Source organism: Larimichthys crocea, chromosome XI (assembly GCF_000972845.2).
Source record: "Larimichthys crocea isolate SSNF chromosome XI, L_crocea_2.0, whole genome shotgun sequence".
NCBI classification, from domain to species: domain Eukaryota; kingdom Metazoa; phylum Chordata; class Actinopteri; family Sciaenidae; genus Larimichthys; species Larimichthys crocea.
Window position 1 is genome coordinate 11970842 of NC_040021.1, and position 17485 is coordinate 11988326.

The 17485-nt window shown below is 38.6% G+C and overlaps 1 protein-coding gene across 2 annotated transcripts; it reads left to right on the plus strand.

Moving 5' to 3' along the window:
* The first annotated feature begins 5898 nt into the window (after nucleotides 1–5898).
* On the plus strand, nucleotides 5899–17437 carry LOC104925655 (deleted in malignant brain tumors 1 protein-like). Of its 2 annotated transcripts, none has more exons than XM_010739329.3 (17): nucleotides 5899–6037; nucleotides 6967–7044; nucleotides 7267–7293; nucleotides 7430–7741; nucleotides 9700–9993; nucleotides 10112–10426; nucleotides 10743–11036; nucleotides 11378–11692; nucleotides 11883–12173; nucleotides 12719–13027; nucleotides 13463–13777; nucleotides 13912–14220; nucleotides 14338–14631; nucleotides 14748–15080; nucleotides 15183–15290; nucleotides 15738–15822; nucleotides 15910–17437. In XM_010739329.3, the coding sequence occupies exons 2-17, from the start codon at nucleotides 6993–6995 to the stop codon at nucleotides 16058–16060; spliced, it is 3804 nt and encodes a 1267-aa protein (XP_010737631.2). In that variant the 5' UTR covers nucleotides 5899–6037; nucleotides 6967–6992; the 3' UTR covers nucleotides 16061–17437. The 2 variants fall into 2 exon arrangements, with proteins under 2 accessions (XP_010737631.2, XP_010737630.2); XM_010739328.3 differs by lacking the exon at nucleotides 5899–6037 and adding an exon at nucleotides 6719–6830.
* The last annotated feature ends 48 nt before the right edge of the window (nucleotides 17438–17485 follow it).

Sequence of the window (17485 nt, forward strand, 5' to 3'; positions counted from 1 at the left end):
CAAAAACCGCATCGCTTCCTGTGTTCCTTCTGCTACAATGCCAGTATGTTGCCAAACATCGGACCCCATGGATTTCACCCAGTTCGTCCTCTTTAAACAACATTCCACCATCGCATTCAAGAAGCGTCTGATTCTCAAGAGGCCACACAGAAAGAAATAATCACAGAAAAAAGGGGATTCATTTTGCATTTGTGTTTGCTTTTTTTATGTTTAACACACTGTGACGAATGCTGTCAGTAGCATAAATTCTTTGCAAACAAGATTATGTAGCAGCTTTGCTTCAGGTCAGTCTCCAGCACAGTGGATGGGGAAGAACTGATCAGGCACAAGTCACTTGAAAACACACCTATATTGTGAGTGTGTGTGCATGCCTTAGTGTGTGTGTCTTTGTGTGTATCTGTCTCAATCAGCAGCTGTTAACGAAGGCTGCGTTAAGTGAGGCGGCGCTTAATGCAACCTAAAACAACCCGAGGCCTAGCCTCATCGTTGTCTGGCTGTGTAAGTGTTTGTTTGTGGGAGTGAGGATGCTTCCTAAGAGAGGGACGGTGACACTGCAGCTTACCACAAAGCAGATGAGACCAAATGTTAAGAATCCTAGTAGAGATTTAAAAAATGATACGTAATATCATGTTAAGTGTGTAGTCACTGCCATCAAATAAAACACACCTTGTTCTTGTATCGTTCCACTGCCAGACTCTCAGCATGTTCTGGCCTCCTTACCTTCAGCCCATTCAGTCCTGCTGAAGAATAAATAAAAAAAACAGGTTTCAAATATGTAGATTCACTTATAAAACTGGCAAGTCACTTTCTGAAACAGCTGAGCACTGTAGTTTTGAGCAAACTTTACTCAAACATGAGTCAATAGAGCATTTATTGGCGACTATTTTAAGCTGTGGATCAATACACATTAGGTGCTTTAATGAGTAACATTAGCGTCAGTTCCCAGGTTCATTCTAATGAAGGAACATGGCATCCAGTGCAATGGTGATACGCATATTCAATGTTGGTTTTGGTCTTTTCAGGGGATTGGTGTGCAACATGAATAAAGTAGATCACTGCCAGCCTTATCCTCTAATCAAGGTTCACTGCAGACAAAGCATAGCTACAATCAGGGTCACACTTGAAGGATTATTACTCCAAACCTTATCCTGAGAGATAAATAATAATTTATTGTAGATGGACTCTGCTTCCTCTGCTGTGCCTCCCCCTTTCTCTACATATTTCCAGATATTTGAGTAAACAGATGCTGAAATGTGAGCAGCCCTTTGTGTGTTTTATGTATTATGAAGTGAGCATAGATTGACACATCATGGCCAACTCTTGATCCTGTCCTCTGATCTGTATTCTGTGCTCTCTCTCCCAAACCCCAACACTAAGCATCCTTATTAAATTATCATGGGTGGGTGGTTGACTCATTTCCTTTATGTTTACACATGAAGGACACACACAAACAAAAACACCCTCACAATTCATGCCTCCATAAATGTCGTGCCATCGTGTGAAAGGACATGTCATTTCCACTTATTTCAAATCACATAGGTGACATCATACTCAGTGTATTTCTGTCATTACTGACACTAACAACATTCCTAATTTGCATAGTTTTGTCCTCATTTATGATCAAATTATGTGATGACTTTGTTGTGATGTTTTGTGAATGGATACTAACAAGCCTGACTAAATGTACTTAATGTTGCACCTCTCTGCCTGTTTTCTGTTTGTAACAGGCTCATGAGAAATATACTCAACGACACTTTACTGTATTTGTATTTGACACAACATACAATATTTTAATTGAATTTGCCTCTTGCGTTTTTCGTGTGCAAGTTATTGTTCAAGTAGTACTACTACAAAGAGTAATTAAAGTGGTGAACATTGTTCTCTCTGCATATCCGACATCAGTCTAAATAACAGTCTGAGATGTAGAAATTGACATATTTGTCTTAAAAGGACAACTTTTGTAGTGGTGGTCATTTCTGTTTTTTTCACAAATTGTTAACTGAAAGCAAAAAACAAACATGTTTTCTGTACTGCATACATGCTTGTACCGATTGAGTTAGAATAAGCTCAGCCTCCTCTGTGTTTTTTGCTTGGTCAAAAATCAACAACATAAAGTTGTGGATTAAAGTCAAAAACAGGCAATGGCTCATCAAAGACTAGAAACACAATAAAGCAGAGAGCACATAAGTGGAGTGATGAGGTTACTGTCTATAAAGAGGTTAACTAATGTAGCTGTTCCAGCAGCAGGTGGAGCCATTTGGTGCATGGGGGTGGACAGGCTCTGCAGTGGCAGCTAGTGGATGGGCAAGAAATGGCAAATCTGGAAGGAGAAAGGATGTTACAAATGTGAACAGGCCAAAGTGGAGGCTAATTATGCAACTTCCACTAATCTGTAGCTAAATATTATTAAAAACACAGAATACTTGCATGTCTCTGTCCAGAATAGAGCAACAGCTTTAATGTCCAGCAGGTAAAAGTACTTCAAAGTGTTCAAACTCACATTATACTGTAAAATATTTTGAACTTTAAAGAGTTTCCTCTTTGTACTCCAAAACACACCCATGGGGTTTAATAGGAGTGCTAAATAGTGTGTACCTAATAATTTCAAATCACGTTTCATGTTTCTTATATTCTATATGATTTAAGTGCATTTAGGCAACAACAACACGATAATGTTGTTCCTGATCTAATAGTAGTGTTGTTGGCAATGCCATCGCAGAGTTGTTTCTCAGTGACAAAGTAAACACACACAAAAAAGGCCCCAGATGAGTTGTAATGTCATTTCCCATCAGAGAGCAATGCCTATCTCTGTGTCTGTAATGATTTACCCTGCGATCAATATGTGCTTAACCTGCTGTCCAAAGCTTCTGTCACTAGAGAAACAGACTGAGGTTACTGAGTCTGATCTGTTACTATTTTCACTATTTTTAAAGCCTCTGACTGTTCTGCTATTCTATTGTCTGGTTTCTAAACATTTGTGTCCCTTTATATCAAACAATGCCTACTTAAAATCCACCGTTACAGGTTGAGCTGGTAGCTCAACCTCACATATTTATCTATCTATCTTCAACCCTTTGTTTGGGAACCACTGGTCCAGAGGCTCCAGAGGTGGTTGGGAACAGGTCTAAATAACTAAAGAACTGCACACACGGTGTGCGGTTTTAGTTGGCATGAAAAAAAAAGATCAGCAGAAAAAATATGAATCACTAAAAGGAAGAATGAATCAAGTTTTGATGACTGTAATTAACTGTAAGTGTTTCATCGTACTGTCCACATGCGATGCGTTTCAAGTAACATAGCTGGCAATTCACATAAAAGTAACATTGTCTCTAAAAAGACACATTTATGATTGTACATATTTAGAGTAGACATATCGTCACTGGTGTTGATGGCATCTTTCAGTTATATACAAAATACTTGCACAAAATATTTATTAGGACAGGGAATAAAGTTTAGACAGGAAGAAATAAGGTGGTGTGAAAAATAAAATAATAATATAAATTTAAAATAATTCCATTTAGTGACTTTTGTAAGTTGTAGGGTCCTGGTGGTGTGCATGCTGGAATTGAATGTTGCTGATGTAGTAACACCTGAAAACAGATAGAACAGAAGTACTGTCTATCACACGAAATATAAGTACATCGATGGGATAGGAGTAACCCAAGGACTTGTATATGAAAATATACCAGTGCGTGCGCCTGCGGGTTGCTAGACCATCTTATCTTATATAGAAAACTATGTACATGTGTGACTGTGAGTATGTTGAAAAAAATAAGGGTTGTCTGCAGCATTTAGGGGAAGTTCAAGATGTTTTTTTGTTTTTTTTTGTGGTGAAATGTTGAAATGTAACCGGAGGCAAATTAAGGAAATTTGTTATGTGTGCACAAACAGATGGGCCAACTAAGGAATTCAAAATGCTGAGTGGACAAGTCAGTTAGGCAATGTCACATAGACTAGCTTCCATGTAATCTGACATGATGTGAAATTAAGTGAAGAGAAAAACAACCATTTCAGAATGAATGAATGCACAATATTTCAGAAAACAAATGAACCCAGTTAAAAAACAACAACAATTGCATTCAATCAGATAAAATATAAAATATAAAGAAATACCACAATATCTGCATATGAATAATGTCATAGTATATCAAATCAAATCAATTTTATTTGTATAGCCCAAAGTCACAAAGTACATTTGCCTCAGAGGGCTTTACAATCTGTACAGGGAGTGACACCCTCTGTCCTTAGACCCTCGGTTCGAGTGAGGAAAAACCACAAAAAAACCCTTTAAACAGGGAAAAAAGGTGGAAGAAACCTCAGGAAGAGCCACAGAGGAGGGATGCCTCTCCCAGGACGGACAGACGTGCAATGGATGTCACGTGTACAGGACACATCAACACAAACGTATTGTACAATTACAATGACTGACAAAATGACAATGAATCACAAAGAATGATAAAATGACCACAGTAACAGATATGGTAGCAATAATGACAGTAATAATATATGTAGTGGGCGTCATCCAGGATCACAGCAGCAGCCACGATCCACGAGAACCTGCTGGACGACAGAGCACAGAAACTCCGGGGAAGTTTGGTTAGTAACATGCATTAATGAGACATGTCCACAGATGGTAAGAAGGAGAGAGAGGGAGAGAGAGAGAGAGAGAGAGAGAGAGAGAGAGAGAGAGGGGTTTCAGTAAGGGAGATGTGACTACATCTTCAACCAATACCATGCCTGGCTAGGCATAACCCTGGGGGGAGGGGGAGTCCCCCGGGCAGTCTAATCCTATGGCAGCATAACTAAGGGATGATCTGAGCCAGCCCTAACTATAGGCTTTATCAAAGAGGAAAGTCTTAAGTCTACTCTTAAAAGTGTTGACCGTGTCTGCCTCCCGAACCCAGAATGGTAGTTTGTTCCACAGTTCCTGATAGCTGAAAGCTCTGGCTCCCAATCTACTTTTGGAGACTATAGGAACCACAAGGAACCCAGCGTCCTGAGAGCGCAGTGTTCTAGAGGGGTAGTAAGGTATTATAAGCTCTTTTAGATATGATGGTGCCTGACCATAAAAAGCTTTGTAAGTAAGGAGAAGAATTTTAAATTCTATTCTAGATTTACTATGTAGCCAATGCAAGGAAGCCAAAATGGGAGAGATGTGATCTCTGATCTTGGTTCCTGTCAGAACAGGTGCAGCAGCATTCTGAATTAACTGCAAAGCCATAAGAGACTTATTAGAGCAGCCTGATAACAAAGACTTACAATAGTCCAGCCCTGAAGTAACAAATGCGTGGACTAGTTTTTCTGCATCCGCTTGAGAGACAATGCGATGTTACGTAAGTGGAAGAATGCGTGTACGTGGACATTAAAGGACAAATCCTGATCAAAAACAACTCCAAGATTCTTTACAGTGGAGCTGGAGGCCAGGGTGATCCCATCTAAAGTAACTAAGTCTCTAGAAAGAGAGTTTCTGAGGTGTTTGGGTCCAATTACAGTTTTGTCTGAAAATGTAGGTCATCCTACTTTTTATATCCTTAAGGCATGTTTGGAGTTTAGTTAACTGATTGGTTTCATCAGGCTTGATCGATAAATATAATTGGCTGTCGTAAAAGGTGGTATTTCCTGATATTGCTGATTTTTGCCTCTGGCTGTTCCAGATTTTCTTTTGGATCAGGTTGAGAACAGTTTTAGATCTACTTGCAACTCCAATTGTGGCTGCAAATAAGCAGTAGTGAATAGCAGCAGTGCACAAGTAGTAAACAACTTGTAGTTGCTCCCATGACATTTAACAGGAAGACACTGAACAGTGGTAATAGTTGGAGGTGCATAAGAGGAACTGAACAAATGTCAAATGTAATGAGGCTCAGACTTTCATAAGGGGAAGTGTTCAGCCTTGTTTATTCCCAATGAGTCATGTTAGCAATAAAATGTGGGACAAGAGGTGGTTCTGCCAAGTCAAGTGTTTGTGAAAGAGCATCTCTCTGTAGCTCATTCTGGTCTTTATTCAAATGAGCAAAACACTGCATCAACTAATTTTAAGGTAAGAAAACTATTTGTAAAATCTGATATTTCCTGTTAAAGCTAACCTCTTTTTATCAATAATGAATAAAGACGTCTGAAGCCAAAGGCCAAATAACACTGAGTAAAAGTTTAAATGCATGCTGTACATACAACAAAATTAAAATGTAATTTTTCATGTTTGAAAATACATAATTAATGTAGGACTGAAACTGAATGGCAAATCATTTTCAGTGTATACTGCAAAGCAAAGCTCATATTTATATAATGGAATTGAATGTGTAATGGATTTTGCAATTAGGCAGCATTAAAGAAAGTGGGTAAATGGATTTGCTACAGAGAAATTCAACATAAAAAGACTGCCGCGGATGGTGGGAGGGGACACATGGTTTGGGAGTCACTGGTCAAGTTTACCTTTTGACATTTGTTCATAACAACTCTCCTTTTGATCTACATTCCCCTTGTATTTTTCTGTGATCGCAGTCCTTTGTCATGTCTACAAATCAGTGTCACTGTGATATAGGCTTCTTTTCAGCATCAAGTTACATGTGGGTTTGTTTTCCTGTTGACTATAATGCCTTTTTTCAAATAGTAATGTAGATATTGTGTAAAACAAAATGAAATCGTCTCTCATCCTCTGTCTTTAATGATTGATCAAAATGTCAACATAGATCCACGTTGCAGTCCAAGTCCAGGCAGCCCCTTTTATTCCTAACAATTACTGGATCTGTTCATAGAGTTTTCATTGGATGTTTCAGATGTGATCAACTTTTTATTTTGAATTGTGAGGTCATTTTAAAAGCTGAATTTTAAAGGTAAGAGGGGGAATTAATTACCTATGCAGAAAGAAAAAAGCTATTTTCTAAAAATCATTAAGTTTGACATTTGACACTACCACAACCACCCTTTTTAAATGAAGAGTAACAATACTTTAATTTTTACTCTTGACAGTGTTCGACCTACTTTGAAGACACAATATGATCTTCATTTCTGCTGAAAAACTACATTTTGTGTGTTATTTGTCAATAGGTGAGTTTTTTGTTTTTCAATTGTTCTTTCAGCAATTGAAAAACTTGATGTTTTTTAAATTATTCAATATGTATTTTTGGGATGAAAATTAAATTTCAAGTCTTGAATCGTAACAAACTTGGAAAATTATAGCATTGACTGCTACGTATTTTTGGAACATATTGTTTTAAACTTCCATGACAAATCTTTGTGCTAAATTAGACTATTGTGTTTCTGCTGTAGGTCTACTGAGTCTATCACTGCTTACAAGTAAGTAAAATTGTATTGTATCTCATGCCTAAAAAACATATTATTGAGATATTTTGATTTATACTTCCCGATCTATTGAAAAAGCACCAGTTACTGAGTTCATGGTCATACAACCTATTGTGTTTTATTTTTCCAGAATGTAGCAAAATTAGGCTGGTTGGGCCTTCACGTTGTGCTGGTAGAGTGGAGGTCAATTATGAGGACAGGTGGGGAACGGTGTGTGATGATCTGTGGAGCATTGCCAACGCAGAGGTGGTGTGTCGAGAGCTAAGCTGTGGGTCAGTTCTTGAAGCCAAAAAAGGTGCCTTTTTTGGTGAGGGAAAGGCTGACATCTGGTTGGATGATGTGCAGTGTACTGGTACTGAGTTGTCTATCCTCAAGTGTGTACACAACCCATTTGGAGAAAATAACTGTGGCCATAGTGAAGACGCTGGGGTTATCTGTTCAGGTGAGTTTACTCACTTATCTCAGTTATGTTGATGCACTCAAGACACTTTAGAGGTGTAATATGTGACATTCCTGCTTAAAAATATCAAAACGATATATAAAATGACTAGACCTCTTATATAGTTTATTGAATTGTGTAAATTAAATCCAGAGTCCCTTTTAGGCTCTTTTGTTGCTATAACTTCTGGAGTAACATGGGATATGTCAGAGAGCAGGTAAGGAAGTTGGTGAAAGTGACATTACCTTGTCCATTAACTTCATTTAACTTGAGTCCCATCAGATATTTTCATCAGCAATGATGGGTGTTTGATAATGAAAACAGCAACTCCCATGACCCCCCCAAGTTACTTCATGCATTTAGGCAACAATGCTTCTAATCTATCTTTCAAGTAAGCATATTTCTCAACCTGAATCACAAATTTGCAATAATGCAAGTACCTTCCTCAATTCATATTAAATCAGAAATGTGGAACTGCCATGAGATATTGGGAAATACGGCTGTGGAGAAAAGCAGCTAACGCAGCATTTATCTTGACAACTAATCACATTAGGCCTATTGGTGTTTAAGAACCTACGTATTGTGTAGTTGTACAGTTCAAAAATTGTTGTTTGGTTTAAGATGATTGTTACTTGTGGTAGCAATTCTGCTGTAGCACATGCACAACAGCAAGGTCAACACATGACTGGCTGCTGCAAATGTAAAGTGCAAAGGGCAGAAGGGGAGATAAACAGTCACCAGCAAACCCTATTTTGATCATACCATTGTGAGTCATCACACACGTCTTTGCCTCATATCGCCTTCGTTCTACATTGTGGTGTTATTTAGTATTTCTCTTCCATAAAGCTGTGGCCCATTTGAAAAAAAGAACTGAAGAAAAGTGGAAGCAACAGATACAGAAATAGCTTGACTTTTAGTTAACTTTATGTACAGGCTCCAAAAAATGTTAGATCCAGGCCACAGAAAGTTGGTAAAATGCTTATTCCCATGCCCAAATCAGAATTTAGCACAATTTGAATCAGAATCTAAGACAGTTTATGTTTGTTGCATGTTTGGCAGCAATAACTTCCTAACGTTTCTGCTGCGTAAAATGGTTAATGACCTTTTTACACTCTGGTTTTCATACGGAAAATGTGTTCATTAGAAAGTTACTTGTAGGCATGGTGATTTACGGACTTTCCTGATGGATAAATTGACAGTGAACCACTAATAACTGTCTTTAGCTTGGTCAGCCAAGAGAAATCACTTTGATAGGCTACTGTATTTCCTGCCAAACTGGTTACCAATGGTTTCGGAAGTTGTTTTTCCAGTCCCGGGTCGTGTTAACTGGAAGAAACCATATCACAGTGCTACCTGCAATGTTTGGTGGTAACATCAAACACTCAGTATTGCAATATATATTGCAACAGCAATATTGCCTACTGCAAATGCCCTCCCTATCTGCCTGTTTTAAAGGAAACAGGCTTTCTGCTTCATGGTGACTTTAAAGTCTGTGTGAAGGCAATTACGAGATTACTTTCAAAATACATTAAATATATTGGAAAATAGTTGCTGAAAAGACTACAATATATTACTGAAATGTGGAGTTAGAGGTTAAAACAGTTTTTCAACAGTTTTCAGTCCAGGATTTTTTGGGCGGTCCTAAAGGATGGCTCGATGACACACTGAGGCCACCCTGAGCATACCCCTGCACCCCCAGAGAGATAGAGATAAATTCATCTCACTTTTCATTTAGTTAGTCATGTCATTTTCTGAACTCATCTGACACATGTTCAGTTCCTACAAGTCGCTCCTACAAGTTGAGTCTAAAATTTGAAATAAAATTCTTACTTAGAACAATATCTGGCACAGTATTATTCATCATGGACTTACTCTTTACAAACCGCTTATAGACATTTATTATTTTCACATAATCACTTATTGTATAATCTAATTTAAATTTATACCTGTATCAATTACAGAACATTTGAGATTGCTCAACGGTACCAATCGGTGTAGTGGCAGAGTGGAGGCCTACCGCAATGGCCAGTGGAAACGAATATGCAGAAATGACTGGGAAGCTGAAGAAGTTTCAGTGGTGTGTCGAGAGATGAACTGTGGAATCCCTGTTACTAGCACTGAAGTGTTACATTTTGGAGAGGAACTTCACCTGGATGGAGTCAAAACCACCTGTGTTGGAAATGAGAGCTCTATATCAAAGTGCAGCTTCCAAGAATTCAAGGAGAGTTGTGTTGATGCAACTGTTTTATGTACAAGTAAGTCATCCACATTTTCAAAAAGACTACATCAGTAACTTTGTGATGAACCTCACATATGTTGTGGATGACTTCTCATTTAACATGGTCTTTACTTTTTTTCTTTTCCACCTGACAGACAGTAAACCGATTCGACTGAAGAATGGGACTAATAGGTGCACTGGCCGAGTAGAAATCTACCATGATGGACAGTGGGGGACAGTTTGTGATGACAGATGGGGCATGCAGGAAGCAACTGTTGCATGCCGAGAGATGAACTGTGGGACTGCTATCGCAGTCAGGTACAAGGCCTTCTTTGGCAGAGGTTCAGCTCAGGTGTGGTTGGATGATGTTGAGTGTACTGGTCATGAGAAATCCCTCAGTGACTGTCTGCACAGAGGTTTTGGAGAACATGATTGCGACCACAATGAAGATGCTGGTGTTATATGCTCAGGTAACACATGCTATACTGTTTGGAATCTTGTCGAATCTCAGTCGAAATCTTGAGATATAAAGACAATGGAGATCGGTTAGCTTAGAAGCATTACAATCTGTTCCTCTTACCTCAAACCCTATCATCCTGAGAAGCATAGAAAAGACTCAATGCATGAATATTCCTAATCAATATTTTTGTGCCTAAACCAAACCAAACTAAATCAAACTAAACCAAACCATAGTGCTGTCACGTCATAAAACCGTTGAATTGTTGAATCACAGCTAATAAGTCTTGAAATGTCACAAATACTTCTTTTTATCTACTTCCTTTCCAGACTCAGTCAGATTGGCGAACGGAACTGACCGCTGCTCTGGCAGAGTGGAGGTTTACCATGATAACAGCTGGGTGAAGATTTGTAATAGTAATAACTGGGGCGATGAAGAGGCTAATTTGGTGTGTCGGGAACTCGGTTGTGGAAATGCCAAAAAAACCCAGCAATCCTTCAATTTTGGTGAAAGCGGACTGAAAGGTTATACAAATAGATGCTCTGGCAATATTAGCTCTATTGGCCAGTGCACACTTAAAGAAAACACAGCGAGATGTGAAACTGTTTCGCTTTCATGTTCAGGTAAGAAACAAATGATAGGTGGGTAGCATCCTTCAACAAGAATAGCAAACGACATGATCATTTAAAACAAGATTGATTAATTAAATCTTCTTTTCCTTGTACTTCTTCTTCCGTTTATTGTTTATTATTATTATTATTATTATTATTATTATTATTATTATTATTATTATTATTACTACTACTAATAAAATCATTAAAATGATTCTTTATTCTACTGTAAACGTGTAATTCCTGCAGAAAATTCTGTGGACTACAGCATTTGACAGTCCACATAAACCCTGATATTTAATAATTTGAATTAAGCTGGTGAGTTCTTTGAACATGAGTGCACCTCTCCTCAGGTGTTCCACCGCTGAGGCTTGTTAATGGCACTAACCGTTGCTCTGGTAGAGTGGAAATACTGCATGATGGCCAGTGGGGAACAGTGTGTGACGATGAGTGGGACATCAAAGATGCTGAGGTAGTGTGCAGAGCCATGGACTGTGGAACAGCCCAGACAGCCAAGTCTAGTGCCTTCTTTGGTCAAGGCAATGGAGACATCTGGCTGGATGATGTTGACTGTATTGGTAACGAGACATCCCTTTTGCACTGCCGACATCCCACCCTTGGAGAAAATAACTGTGGTCATGGTGAAGATGCCGGTGTGGTGTGCTCAGGTATCATCTCTATTAATACGCTATTGTCTTGTTCATTCCTCCTTGTTAGCACATTATTTGCTTTATTTCTCACAGTATGTCCTCTGCAGTATATCAGAATATCACATACAATTTTAATAATTTAGCCAGATACTACTTTTTAATGTGTCCAAACACCAAGAAACAAATTGATCTCTCCCTTGCTTTGCAGCTGACATTAGACTTGTGAATGGGTCTAACCAGTGCTCAGGCAGAGTGGAGTTCCACTATGGTGGCCGCTGGGCAGCAGCGTATAATGTTAACTGGGGAAGAAATGAAGCTGCAGTCGTATGCAGAGAGATGAATTGTGGAGATCCTGTCAAGTTCTCTGGATCATTTGGTCGAGGTGGATTGGCAGGATATAAGGTCACTTGTGTAGGTGGAGAGCGCTCTCTTTCACAGTGCACAGTGGGACAATATCCCAGCAACAATCGTATTGAAGACGCAGGTGTTGAATGTTCAGGTAAGACTTCTCTCTCATTTATTGTGTAAAGTGTTCTAAACTACAACAGTACTGCAACTATTGTATATATATATGCCAGATTTTTGAGACATCATCATTCTAAATTGTACTTTTTACTCCACTAAAATTATTCTACAGCTTTAGTTACAAGTTAAGGAGTTAAGATCAATCTATGAACAAAGAAAATAAGATTATCGGCAGATTCCAACTCAACCAACTATAACAGCAGAATCATGCTTTTACATGAATCCTTGAGTGAAGTAGAAATGGAATATAATATGCATAACTATGCAAAGGATCTGACTACTCTATTACTCTTAGCTGTCTCTCTTTTATGGGCCAAGATATGTTGATGATATAACAGATGACTGTCAAATATCAAAGCAATCCATAGTCCAGTAACCTTCTATACCGTGCATTGCCTTGTGATTCAAATCATGACATTTTTTAAGGAAACATAGTCATTTGATAACTTAGAGAGCACTCAAATCACACCAAACACCAACTGCATGTACAGTACATTCAAGAACAACTGTCATTTCCAGGCAATGTAAAGCTGTCCGATGGGAACAATCATTGTGCTGGAAGAGTGGAGTACTATGACAAAAACCAGTGGGGGACTGTATGTAGTGAATCCTGGGATAAAAATGATGGAATGGTGGTGTGCAGACAGCTGGGCTGCGGAAGCGTTCATAAGCTTACCACCTCTAATGAATTTGGCCATGGAACAGGACAGACTTGGATTGATCAAATTGAATGCAATGGAATGGAGTCAACACTGGCTCAGTGCCAGCAAAGACCATATCGAGACAGAACTTGCAACAGCACCTCAATTGCTGGTGTTATCTGCGCAGGTAAGGAAATATACACAAAGGTCTTGTTTGTTGTTGATGAGTTGTATCATTCCTATTTCTTCACTTCACGGTTTTTAAAGACTTGTTTCTACATGTCCCATCTAAATCTCACGCATACTAGCTTTCAACCACTGTTTCTGGTCTTCCTCTGCAGATAGAGTTACTCAGTTGTCATGGACATTGTTTAGTTGTATTGTATGCAATTTTAGGGTTGTATACAGTATGTTGGAGGGATGTAACCTCAGCTTTGAAGCCCAAACAAGTGGAGTTTTTTCATCTCTCATTTAATTCAGAATCCCTCGATCTATCTGTGTTAAAGCTATGGTTGAATACATGAACAGAAGTGAAGCAAGTAACTTGTCTAACAGCTGATTAGTGTCCAGATTTTTAAATGTCTGATACCATATAACCATTTTAGTTTATTTGACTCCACAGGAGGTTTGGAAGCCCGGTTGGTTAATAATAAGGATGAGTGTGCTGGCAGAGTAGAGGTCCGTCATGGCAATGTGTGGCAAACGGTGTGTGACACAGACTGGAACTTGAATAAAGCTCAGGTGGTGTGTGAACTCCTTGAATGCGGACACGCAATGAACGCTCCCGGCGCTGCACATTTTGGACAAGGCAGCGGACCAGTAGTGGAGGCAAACCCTTCATGCTTTGACAATGTGACATCTCTTCAGCAATGCTCACTCAATGGTTTCAGAAGCGCAACATGTGGGCATGACCATGATGCTGGTGTTCTCTGTGCAGGTAAAGCCTTTTTAAATGTTGTGTTCAAAATTGTCACAGGCAGTTGGGCAAATAATATATCATCAGTATTTGTAGAATTGTATGTAAATGTCCTTTACATTTGCACTCACTTCATTTCTGATCTTCTCATGCAGCACAACTCCGGTTGGTCGGCGGCTCAGGTCAGTGCTCCGGAAGAGTGGAGATCCACTATAAAGGCCAATGGGGAACTGTGTGCGATGATGAATGGGAAATGACCAATGGCGATGTGGTGTGTAGACAGCTTGGCTGTGGTCATGCTGTTTCTGCTCCTACAAGTGCCCACTTCGGTAGAGGCACTGGTCCAATATGGCTTGATAACGTGGAGTGTACAGGGCAAGAGGCTGCTCTCACACATTGTACACATCCCGGTTTTGGAGAAAATAACTGTGGGCACGGTGAAGATGCTGGTGTTATCTGTTTAGGTAAGAGGCCTGGCTAATTTTGAATCTGTGAATGAAGTCATTACCTCCCAACTGATATTAGATTAGCATTAACTGATGTAACAAAACAAAAATACTAAAATGTATTATCTGTTTCAGGTGCTCTACAGAAGCCCCAAATTGCTTTGAGTCCTTCTCCAGAGGTAAACTGGGGTGAAAAAGTTGAAATCACCTGCACTGTGCTTTCAGAACAACTGGGAGGGACATTTGTCCTGAAAAAGACGGATGACTCATTTAAAATAGAAAAGTACTCTGAAAATGAAGCTGTAACCTTTACGTTCCCTGCAGTGGACTTCGGGCATAAGGGGTCATACTTCTGTGAATATCAAAAGAAATTGCCCAGTCAAGTCATCTATTATCCTCAAGGAAATGTTGCTGAGCTCTCTGTTACAGGTAAATATTTTTGTGCTTTGTCTGTCCATTTAAACACAACAGTTTGAAATTTGAAGATTGCAAACATTATTATCATGATCTATATGCATTTGTAAAAATCTGTCTCTGTTCTGCAGTGAAAATGGAGGTGCCCAGCATCACCCTGACCTCTCCTCATGCAATGGTGATCTACAGCCCAGACAAAGTATCGGTTACCCAAGGCAGCACCTTCTTTGTTACTTGCTCTACTCATTCCAGTTATCCTGGAGGCCTCTTCTATCTGACAAAGTCAAACACTACCGCTGATATGAAAACAGCATTTGGCCATTCTATCTTCTTCGTGGCAAACTTTGAATTCCCTTTAATAGAATATGAACACCAAGGAGAGTACACCTGTGTCTACGCTGTTAACATCTCCTCGTTGACTTTCCGTTCTGTTCCCTCAAAGTCACTCCAAATCACTGTAGTCGGTGAGACCTGAGAGCCTTTGAGAGTTCATTTGTCTTTCTTTATTAACTCTAACTAGTTTTTCACTTTTCTGATTTTGCTATGTGATGTTTTACTCTCTACAGCTGCCTCATCCTCCTCAGTTGTGTTAGGAGTTTTGATAGGGGTAGTGGTGCTGCTGCTCGTGCTGGGTATAGGCTACTTCGTCTGGAGAAGGAGATGGCAAGGTGTTGGTACGTTATAAGCTGCATCAGTTAACATTTTGATAGTGACAATGATGTGTGTCGAGTGAAAGTCCCAGCTTGTTGCAACAAACCTGCTGATAGCTATCATTGGATAATAGCAGCACATTGTTTTGGTTTTAAGGCCTGTAATTTTACCGTTATAGTTCACGCTTTCAGCTACAATAGGCAGCTGTTGTTAATCCAAAAGACACAAAACACAAAGAACATAAATAGTCAGGCTAAGTTACATGTTTACTATAACAACTTTACTTAACTTTGGTGTGCTCCCCCAAGTGGCCAAAAAATCTATGACTGCAGGTTTAAAAATGACATATGGTTAGTTAGTTAGTTAGTTAGTTAGTTAGTTAGTTAGTTAGTTAGTTAGTTAGATGGGATAGTTGTTCTCATTTTTCAAAGATTGACTGTTTTCATGGTGAATTTCTGCTCACTTTTCAGGTGCCATGGTTCTGTTCAGTAACACATTTGGAGGACAAATAAAGCATGATGAAGAAGACAGAAACAATAAAATGTTCAATGGAAGGTACTAAAAAAAGAAACTGATGCTATTTGCAAACATTTCAAATATGTTAAAAGTCATTGCAATTGTCACTCTCCTTATATCCCTCAGAGACCCCAGCGTCCAAGTGAAAGAGCATGGACACAGTAGCGGTCTGGACGACAAGAAGGCTGATGCTGATCAAGACAACACTGTTGAGAGGGGTCCTGAAGACCTGGCTGGGAGAGTGTGTTATGAGCTCGAACCACTCGTTGTCACGTGAAACTACGAAATAACTTATGTCATGCAATTGCATGAGCAGTACACTGGGTTGAAAAACAGGCTTTTGCTTTCTCTCTCTGGTAGAAAGTTTCAAGTAACCACATCTAACAGTAATGTTGTATGTCATGGTTTCTGTAGACAATAGGTAGACAATAGGAGCATTAGGGACCTGTTTCAAGTGTGTTTTTACACCTCTTTTTAAGTAAAGAAATTATTCTGAAATATATCAACCAACATTTCTTTAAATAGATGCTTTGTTATTTGCTTTAGACAATGATATTTAGAAAATATTGAGAAAATAAATGTTGTAGAAATTAAAAATGTGATTTTCAATAGCATATATGACAGCAAACATTTGCTTTGCCAACAGTTTTTTTTTAATTATTTACTCATGTCGTGATTTTTCCACTGACCTGTAAAAAGGTACTGATTACATTGTCTTTGTGTTGCATGATAATTTGCTTTTTTGGTGCATGTGAGTACTCATTAATTAATACATTTGTATTTCTTACACATATACCTTTTCATTTGGCATTTTGGAGTTTTCTTTTTATCCATTTTACACATCAGTGACCAATCATCATAATTACACCAAAGCAAATGTGCTTAAACAACATTAACACCAACATTCCTAATATGTTTTAAACCCTTCCAATAAGATGATTATTATTATTAAGATAATATAAATCTAATCATAATGTGTACAATAGTGAAGCAGTTGAATTTAATTCAGTCTTTCATGAAAAGGGGCCTACATACTGGAGTAAATATTCCCCCAGTATTTCCTGTGAAATGTGGTATGAAGTTGCATGAACTCAAGTCAAGTACCTCTAGCTTGTGCTTATATGTGCAGTGCTTGAGTAAAAGTACTTAGTTACGTGGTGGTTTATTTAAATTTAAGAATTATCACCGTGAAAATACTTCACTACAAGTAAAAGTCACGTATTCACAAGCTTTCAAAACGTAAACTGAGATGAGAAGTAAAAGTACTCATTCTGCAGTAAAATGGTCCCTGTGAGTGTTATTTTGTACTGTTATATATGATGATGTTTTTGGATTTATATTACTGCTGCATTCCTGCGTTTGTTTCATTTTACTGCTGTAGATGTTGAAGGTTGAGCTCATCATATATCTGTTTTCATCAGAAAAAAATGTTTTCAGCTTTTTGATGAAGCATTTTCCTTATTATTTGGCATAAGGAGATTTAAAAAAAATGTATATAATAAAATATGTGGTTTCATTGGATAACAAGGGTATTAAAAATTGTAATCTGAAAGACAATTACTAACTACAGCTGTCAGACAAATGTGGTGGAGTAAAATACAACATTTGCCTCTAAGATGTAGTGAAGCAGAAGAATAAAGTTGCATAAAACAAAGTAAAAGTACCTCGACTTTGTTCTTAAGTACAACAGGCTCAACTGAGT